Here is a 9,864-nt window from a genome sequence, read left to right as displayed (position 1 = left end):
TCTCTCTCTCTCTCTGCCTGCCTCTCCGTCTACTTGTGATCTCTCTCTGTCAAATAAATTTAAAAAAAAAAATCTTAAAAAAAAAAAAGAAAAAACAAATAATCCCAGGTAATAGCTCTGAAGAAATGACAGAATTATAATTACAACCCTAATGAAATTATTATTTTTTTAAGGATTTTTATTTATTTATTTGACAGACTGAGATCACAAGTAGTCAGAGAGGCAGGCAGAGAGAGAGAGGAGGAAGCAGGCTCTCTGCTGAGCAGAGAGCCCCATGTGGGGCTCAATCCCAGGACCCTGGGATCATGACCTGAGCCAAAGGCAGAGGCTTTAACCCACTAAGCCACCCAGGCGCCCCCATAATTAAATTACTGATTCAGGTTAAGGATTCTCACTTGGGGGGCGCCTGGGTGGCTCAGTGGGTTAAAGCCGCTGCCTTCGGCTCAGGTCATGATCTCAGGGTCCTGGGATCGAGCCCCACATCGGGCTCTCTGCTCAGCTGGGAGCCTGCTTCCCTCTCTCTGCCTGCCTCTCTGCCTACTTGTGATCTCTCTCTCTGTCAAATAAATAAAATCTTAAAAAAAAAAAAAAAAGGATTCTCACTTGGTGTGTGGTTGATAGATAAATGCCATTCACATAGTGCCTAAACAATATCACACAGGTTACGTTATGGTTGGTAACAAGGAAGTCTTGACTATAATGGAGGGATCCAGTCATCATCACCTGAATCTAGGGGCCAAATGTGAGCATTACTAATATTACTAATATTAACATTATGGTTCTCTCAGTACAACACAAAATGATATATATAAAATTACCTAAAAGGGGGGCACCTGGGTGGCTCAGTGGGTTAAAGCCTCTGCCTTCAGCTCAGGTCATGATCTCAGGGTCCTGGGATTGAGCCCCGCATCAGGCTCTCTGCTCAGCAGGGAGTCTGCTTCCCACTCCCTCTCTCTCTCTGCCTGCCTCTCTGCCTACTTGTGATCTCTGTCATATAAATAAATAAAATCTTTAAAAAAATAATAAAATTACCTAAAATGTATTCTAATCAAAATGTTTAGGGGTGCCTGGGTGGCTCAGTGGGTTAAGCCTCTGCCTTCGGCTCAGGTCATGATCTCAGGGTCCTGGGATTGAGCCTCACATCGGGCTCTCTGCTCAGCGGGGAGCCTGCTTCCCTGTCTCTCTATCTCTGGTTGCCTCTCTGCCTACTTGTGATTTCTGTCAAATAAATAAATAAAATCTAAAAAAAAAAAAAAGTTTAGCATCGAGACTTTAAGTCTACTGTTGGGGCGCCTGGTTGGCTCAGTTGGAAGAGCATGTGACTCTTGATCTCAGGGTCATGAGTTCAACTCCATGTTGGGTCCAGAGATTACTATAAAAATAAACTTAAAAAATAAATAAATCTACTGTCTATAGTTTACAGAAAACTCAGAGCAAGGTATAGTACCAAACCAAATGATACCATAATGTAACAATGAGGCAAACTTGGAAAGTAGGTCATCGTGCAGGACAACTGTGGACTCTTTTAACAAGTCAGCATGATTAAAAAAGGGATGGTTCAGGGTTGGAAGAGACTTAAAGAACATAATAACCAGATGTAATGCAAGGATCTAGACTGGGCCCTGGTTTAGATGAATCAGGTAAAAAAGATCTTTCTGGAACAAATGGAGAGATTTGTGTATACGCTGGATTTTAGATAAGAAATTTTATTGACATGGAAAGATGGCAATTATTAACAAACAAAAAAAAGCAAACTACAAAACAGCACATATAGCATGAGCATATATATTTTAGCAAATACGCAAACACACACACACACACACACACACACACACACACCTGACAGGATATTTGGAGCTTTTATTTTTTGATTATCTGTGTTTTCTAAATTTCTACAATACATATATGTGTATATATATATATAGATAGATAGAGACATAAATATAGATACAAATATACTGCTTTAAAAATAATAAATGGTTAAATAAAAAAAAACAAGGATTTCTATTCAACAAAAGATGCCACAGACAGGTGACATTTTAAGAGAAAATATTGGCGACAACTAAAATTGACTAGAAATTATCTGGAACAGATTGTCTCAACTAGGATTCCTCACCTGAATCTCAAAATCCAGCAAATAAATAATCTGAGTACCTGTTTTCTCAACTCTTCTGAGGATGACAGGAAAATAGTACCATTCTTAGAGGCATACGAGGAAAGTAAATTTATTATGTACAATACATGTCTTAGGGCTTAATTCTCCCTAGGAACTAAACTATAATAGGCAAGGATCTTCTGCAAAGCAACAAGAGAAAGATAGGAAACTCAGTAGAAAATTTGGTCAAGAATATGAATAGGCAATTCATGGAAGGGGAAACCACAAAAAAAAACAAGCAAGCATATGAAAAGCTGCTCAATCTCGTTAGTAATCAGAGGCATGCAAATTAAAATGAGATCACTCTATACCAATCAGCTTGGCAAAATTAGAACACTGGCTGATGCCATGTGTTGCTGAGAATATGCAGAAACGGGATCCCTGATGGCATGCTGACCAGGAGTACAAGTGCTCTGGTCATTCGGGGGATTAATCTGATGATCTCTACGCAATTCCCCTGCATGTCTTCTGTGACCCTGCAGTTCCACTCCCAGCTACAAACCTGAGAAACCCCAGCCCAGGACCCACAAGGGCACGTGTAGAAGGATGCTCATGGTGGCAGGTGGCACCGTTTGCAGGGGAAGGAAGGTAGAGGCAATCTAGGTCTCTAGCCTCAGGGGAACGTATAAATAAAATACAGTGAATACACGCCATAGATTCTTGCACAGCGGTTAGAAGCAAAGAACTAAACGCACAAACAGTGGCATGAAGATATCTCAAAAGAGGTGTTGAATTAAGAAACAGAACACACAATCCATAGCTCAATGCCATTTATAGAAATTGAAAATGAATACATATACAAAATGAGGTTCGTAGCTTTTCAAGGGTACAAACATAATCCAAGTATATGTAGCAAAACATTAGAATTGGAGGGGTAGCTATGGGTAAAAGGGAAGCAGGCAAGGGGCTGGGAGGAAAGGGGAAAAATAAAGAGAGAAGACTCGTAGAGACCAATGATGATTAAGTACCACACTCTGAGGATAAACTTAATTCTGTATACCTGAATCTTAAAAGCAAAAACCAAAACCTCCAAACGAACAAGCCAGCTCTGAGTGGGGTGATGATGGGAACGGTGTCAGGAAACCTGGAAAGGAGGCAGCTGGAGCAGAGGGAAAAGCACTGAACCTGGGAGTCAGATAAGCAGGGGCTGGCTCTGAGCTTTGCGGCTTACTGGCTGGCTCTTTGACCTTGGATACATCCCCAACCTCCCACCGCCTACGTATCAAACACCGGTACAAGATGTACACACAAGCAGATAGCAGAATCACTCCCAACACATAGTAGGTGGGAGGTACCGCTGGATAAATGACAACTACAGAGCAGGAACCCACTTTGAAGATCACTGAATTCCACGGTTTTCCAGCTGCAAGTGGCGACCCATTCATGGGTTCTGAAATAAGTTTAGTGGGCCCCAAAGAGCATTCAAAATAAAGAAAACAATATACCAGCATGTATTTCACTAAAAGTGTCATTTTATAAAACTCTTACTTAAGTTATATATATGTGAGTATAAAATGCATTTTTTTTCCCTATGGGATGCAGTTTGAAAAACATGGATACTGCCCAAAGGAACGCTGTACTTTTGAATTTCATGAACCAGTAAGTATTCACCAAGCCAACAGAAAGTTGTTCATAGTTGCCACTTTTTAATATAGAAAGGGCATCAAAAAAGAAACTCTCATCTCCTATTAATATTGTATCATAAAGGAAAGGACATTCTTAACACTGTAAAAACAGAATAAAAGGCTTTATGTAAAATTCATTACACTGTACCTATTTCTCGTTTCCCCATCTTTTGGAACAGGAGGAAAGAATGCCAGAAGTAGGAAATGACTCAATCAAGGTAATTCAGCTGTGGTAGAGGTGATGCTTAACCCACAGGTCCTGGCTATGCCTTCTAAGCTCTTCTCCTCAGAACCCTAAGAGATCCATAGAAGAGAAGCCCAGCAGCTGGGGCTGTGGAACGCCCAACCTGTTTTACTGGGAGCAGCTCTGCTTCTAAGATTTCATTGCTAAAAAAAAAAAGTTAAAAACACAAAAACAAAGACTAGCTGGGGGTGGAATGCTGTCTCCCAGGATAAGACCAAAACAGCGAGGTCATTATATTCTAATTTAAATTTAGATTATTTTTTTCCTAGGAAGTTATTTAAGATTTCTGAGCAAGGGGGAGAAGAGATTGCCATTGTGTTTAAGGATCATCACTCGGGTGGTAGTGTGAACGCCAGATTAGCCGGGGAGGAAGAGCAAGGAGAGAGCAGTCATTTAACTACTGCAACCGTCCTAGCATGAGGTGGTAAGGGAGGTCCTTCTTGAGGCAGCAGGGACACACAGGAAAGCACCCCCTAATTTTCTGTGGTCATGGCTAGTCACAGCCAGGCCACAGGCAGCCTGTCCAGACACTACCCCATATGCTGCCTCCCTTCTATTTTTTAATGTCCCAGTATCTAACTGCTTGGGCAGCTCTCCAGAGACATGGGCATAAGGTGGGATTCAGGGCCCCTCACCTGCAATGCTAGCTGGCAGTCCTCAATCAGGCCCTGTACCAGGTAGTAGCGTGCTTCACCTAGTAGCTCCCCCAGTTCTCTGGTACTCTCAGGTAGTGGCACGGACCCATCCCGCAGGTAGTTGAGGATTGTACCAAAGTGGCGGCCGCTCCGGTCAATCAGCACCCAACCTGGTGGAATGGAGAGAGGAAGGAGGAAGGATGGCTTTGCGGGGGGCCTTGGAGCTACTAAATTCTTATGAAAAACAGATTCCAAAGCTACAAGTCTGAATACTGATCTGTCTCAAACCTCTGCCATGTCCAAGAAAATCCCTTTGAAACATCTCCAGTGAGTTCTCCCATAGACCCTTTTTAAACATTTGTAGAGAATTTAATCCCTTCCAACTCTCTTCTACATTAAAAAAAAGTTCCCACCATGAGAAAATGATTATAGATTACCTTATCAACAAACTTGAACCTTTAGTGTTAATCCTGACCATCCTATTTAATTAAAATATCTACCCCACCATTGTAACCTTTATATAATTCATAGAACTTATTATTTGCAATTACATGTATTTTTTGTATGTGTATTTGGTTATTATTTTCCTTCTGCCCCCACAAAAAAGTAAAGTCCGTAAGACTTACCCTGTCTGATTCATTTACCAAAGCAGCTCTGGCGCTTTACAAATACTTGCTGAATAAATAAATTACTTCTGAAACTTCAGATATTTGAAGACTGAACTCCATCTCCCGAAGAACTTTAATTTTCTTGCTCTTACAATACTTGTTATACCCCCTCTGAATACCTTCCCCCACCTTCACACAAATTTTACAGTTCTGCCTGGGCATGTGGGTCCCATCCCTGAAGGCAACACTCCACGAAGGTAAGGTTCACCTGCCAAAGAGAACTGTCCCACCCTCCTCTCTGGTGTCCATGGCAAACCCCAAAACAGCCTTTTCCTACAATCTGCATTTACAGGTGGATCCCTGGAGTGAGCGTACAGGGAACTGTGTTAGAGGAACATAGAGCCAGACAACTGCTCCAGGCTGGCGGTTAGCAGTGCTGAAGCAGAGAGGCAAACCTAAGGCTGGGCAGTTGGAAGGTACGTGAAGGTTGCCTGGAAGGGTGCTGCTGACATCAGGGCTGGTTCCCAAGTCGTCTGAGCTGAGGAATAAAGGGTGGGAGAATTGGAGGGGACCGGTAAAAAAAATTCTGAAGCGACATGTTTAATTACTTACCACAGCGCCTACTGGAGGGGGGCGTGTGATGTTCCATAGACGCTAGTTATTGCTAGGGGTGGACTGAGCAGAGCGGGGTTATGAATGAGAAAGGGGAGATGAGACGGGAAGTGGGGCAGGAGGGCGGTGAAATGAGTTGACTGGACGGTAGAGATACGAGAGAGGGGGTATGGGGAGACTGGGCAAGGGAAGGCAGAAGGGAATCTGGAGGAAAAGGGACCACACAGGTAAGGGCGGCGCGGCGTACCTCCCGCGTCCGTGAGCACCTCCGCGCGGCCGCTGAACATGGCCTTGAGCATGGTGTCCTGTCCCGTGAGGGTGCGAAGCGTGGTGTAGTGCAGCGAGCCGCCCACGTTCAGCTTCACGTACTTGCTGTTCGGGGTCAGGGGTTTCAGACCGTAAGCGGCGGAGCCAGTCTCGAGACCCGAGGGCTTAGGGACTTCCAGGGACGGGGCCTCGGCTACCGCCGGGCCCGAGGCCTCGGCCGACATGCCAGGGAGTGGCGGCGGACGGGGACGCTAAGCTCTCTCCGCACCCTCCGGCGGCTCCCAAAGGCCCCGAAACCGGAGCCCTCGAGCCAGACCGCCCGGCCCGCACGCCCACACGCCGCCGCTACCCAGCCGCACTGGCTCCTAGCCCCATCGCGCCGGAGCCGCCCGGAAGCCCGGGCCGAGCAGCTGCGCAGACGCGCCAAGGACCCGCCCCCGCCCTCGCGCGCCGGCGGTGCGGAGCATGCGTGGTGGCCTTGGGCCCGTTGAGAGGTAGCACGCCGCCTTTGGCTGTGTGAGGTGGCCGCGAGGTGAGCTCCTACCGCGAGTCCCAGACCCTGGTTGGAGGACGCGCCCCGCCACGGCCTGTTGTGGAAAGCGAGGTCTCCGCCGGGTGGTTGGTTGGGTCTGCTCTCAGAGTGCTTCGCGTGTGTGAAGGCCGAGGTTTCCCGCCTCCCATCCCCGCGCTTTTGACAGACTGAGGAGAACTTGGAACAAAGCACCAGGGGAGACGTGTACAAGAGGCTAAAGTGAGGGAGCCTCCTAGAGGAGATGACGGTAGTGCTAGGGCATGCAGGGTGTGAGTAGGTAAGGTCGTCAGGGAGGGCGTCCCTGAGGAGGTGATGCAGAGCTGAAGCTGAGAAGACTGGGCCACGTGGAGGTGTGAAGGAGGGCTCCAGGCAGAGGGAAGGGCGCACACACAGACCCTAGGCAGCAACACGCCTGGTGGTTCTGAGGAGCAGAATGAATCACACGGATGGATGCGTGCCGAGCAAAGGTCATACAATCCCAGCTAAGATCGCGAGACACCCAGTCCTGGGGGTGGAGTGGGGGGAGTAAAATAGGAACACGTTATTGACCAGAAAGTGTGCTGGGAAGTGTTTTATCTGACTGGATCTACATTCCGTTGAGAAGCTGATACTCAGAAATGTAACAGGATCTTAATGTCTAGTGTGGGGTTTGCTGGAAGGAAATTTTTTAAAAAAGATTTTGTTTATTTATTTGACAGAGATCACAAGTAGGCAGAGAGGAAGGCAGAGAGAGAGAGGGAGAAGTAGGCTCTGCTGAGCAGAGAGCCCGATATAGGGACTTGATCCCAGGACCTGAGATCATGACCTGAGCTGAAGGCCGAGGCTTTAACCCACTGAGCCACCCAGGCGCTCCGCTGGAAAGAAAATTTAAATAGAGTTATAATTTCCAACCTGCCACCAGCTCACTGGGTGATCCTCGGCAAGTCACCTTTCTCTGGGCTTGGTTTGTATTTTGCTTAGTGAGGGGCACAGATTTCAATGCCAGGGGGTAGTTAGGAGTGCAAATGAGTGGGGTGGGGGCATTATAAGATATTGGGGAGTAACGAGGCCTGGGGTGACCCAGAGAGCTCGTGTTTTACCAAAAGGGGTTCCCAATTCTATTTTTCAAGTGTAACTGGTGAAAAAGAGAAAAGCACCCCATGGCTGCTGGGAGCTAGTTTACACTCCCTCTGGAAGCGTTGGTAATGCTAGGAGCCAGCCTGGCACGATCAGCTAGGCTATGGTGTTATCCTGTTGAGCATCAACAAGTTCACAGAACACCAACACCAGACAAAGGCGCTCTCTGATGGATTGAGAGAAAGACCATTTCATAATCATGTCTGAACACAAAAACAAGAACATTGCCCAAACCACAAAAATGACCAAACATAACCTCTACCCCCACAGTTTGAGTAACTGCTGCTTCTTTACGCAAGAGCAGCTTTAATCCCTGGTCGATTCCTCCTAATTTCTAGATTAAAATTATTAAGATAATTAAAAAGAATTATCCCCACTTCCTAACAATATCCAACCTAGAGCAAATCTCCCTTCTCAAGCCCTCCTCGAAAATCATCTAACACAAGTGCAAATCCTATGGTAAGGCCACGTTCTTGCTGAGATGTCCATGATGGGTTCCCCATGCTGTGCCATTTCCCTTGTTCAACTACAGGTGGGCTCCCACTGATCTTTGACTGGAGGGCCAGAAATGGAGAATCCACAGAGATTCCGCTGAAGCCCTCACTACGTTGGACCGGGACCCTCAACTCTAGTAATAATGTGCACGTCTGAGAACCTTTTGTGTGTCTAACTGTTTTGAGTTGCCATCCTGCCCATGGCTGGGAGGTAAGTTCTCACTATATGTGAGCTCTGATATTTTGTTAAGACCCTTCGGTGTTGGGATTATTTTGTTTTCCTTACAATAAGGTCCCATTTGGGTTTATGGTTTTCCAATTAGATTTTTATTTTTCCTTAGTAAAATTGTTTTCTGGCTTTTTACACCTGCTCCTCTGCTCTGTCCTCTTGTTCATTTGCCATTTGTCTGTAAGAGGAGGCATTTCTAGGGAAAGGACAGGTGTGCAGCCCTGGGTGTCTAAGGTATCACAAATCTGTTACAGCTCAAACTCTAGTGATTGTCCCTCTAAGAAGCTGGAGATGGCAACCACTTAGGGGTCATATAACCAGTTAGCATGCTTGAGTGTCATTTGTTACCAGGATAAACGAGAAAATCACCTTATCAACCAGTGTCCAATAAGTCTGTACTACAACCAGCCTTAGAGGCTATGGGATTTAAAAGGTATCCTCAGACCAGTGTCTTTTGGATAAACTTTGCCTCAGATTGCTATTTTATTTATTTATTTATGATTTTATTTATGATTTTATTTATTTGAGAGAGAAATAGCAGAGAGCACACACTGAGGTGGGGGGGAAGGGGGGAAGGGGAGAGGAAGAAGTTAGAAGCAGATTCCCTACTGAGGCTTGATTCCAGGACACTGGGATCATGACCTGAGCCAAAGGCAGATGCTTAATCAACTGATCCACCCAGGCGCCCCTCAGATTGCCATTTTAAATTGCTATAAGGACTTCTTCCTTAATTTTGTCTGTGTCCCTGGGAACTGCTTAGTTTCGTTTCTTCTGCCCAGAATCGGGACATTTTTTTCTGGCTCCTGTCAATGATAATTGGCCTTTGGCCAAGTTCTGCAGATACAGGGCTGCACAGCACCATCCTTACGGATCCTTGTCTCAACGAAAACTGGGCCAAATTTCTGCTTCCTTCTCACAATTACACTAACTTGTACCCTTACCTTTCTGACACCATCTCACTAGGGACAGGTTAGAACTGCAGTGGCCCCTAACAAGACTGTTTATTTGAGAGGTACCTCAGAACAAAAAAAAAAAAAAAAAAAGGAAGAAACCCCCATGAAGAGATTATTTGCCTTGTTTGTTAAAAAGAGAGATTATGGGGCGCCTGGGTGGCTCAGTGGGTTAAAGCCTCTGCTTTCCGCTCAGGTCATGGTCTCAGGGTCCTGGGATCGAGCCCCGCATCGGGCTCTCTGCTCAGCAGGGAGCCTGCTTCCTCCCCTCTCTCTGCCTGCCTCTCTGTCTACTTGTGATCTCTGTCTGCCAAATAAATAAATAAAATCTTTAAAAAAAAAAAAAGAGAGAGATTATTAGGGCGCCTGGGTGGTTCAGTGGGTTAAAACCTCTACC

The 9,864-nt window shown here is 45.8% G+C and overlaps 1 protein-coding gene across 1 annotated transcript in view; it reads right to left on the bottom strand.

Moving 5' to 3' along the window:
- LOC111162264 (potassium channel tetramerization domain containing 13) overlaps nucleotides 1–6,531 on the bottom strand; it is a 14,380-nt gene extending 7,849 nt beyond the window's left edge. The window contains exons 1-2 of the mRNA XM_022526551.1: nucleotides 6,127–6,531; nucleotides 4,660–4,829 (exon numbers count right to left, since the gene is read on the bottom strand). Coding sequence (XP_022382259.1) covers nucleotides 4,660–4,829; nucleotides 6,127–6,370 — 414 coding nt within the window. The 5' untranslated portion in view covers nucleotides 6,371–6,531. The remainder of the gene's footprint in view (nucleotides 1–4,659; nucleotides 4,830–6,126) is intronic.
- Nucleotides 6,532–9,864: the final 3,333 nt, after the last annotated feature.

The sequence above is a fragment of the Enhydra lutris genome, unplaced genomic scaffold, assembly GCF_002288905.1.
Source record: "Enhydra lutris kenyoni isolate GAN:26980312 unplaced genomic scaffold, ASM228890v2 scaffoldscaffold90, whole genome shotgun sequence".
NCBI classification, from domain to species: domain Eukaryota; kingdom Metazoa; phylum Chordata; class Mammalia; order Carnivora; family Mustelidae; genus Enhydra; species Enhydra lutris.
The sequence above is the reverse complement of the archived record's forward strand: the minus strand, read 5'-3'. Positions and strand labels throughout refer to the sequence as shown.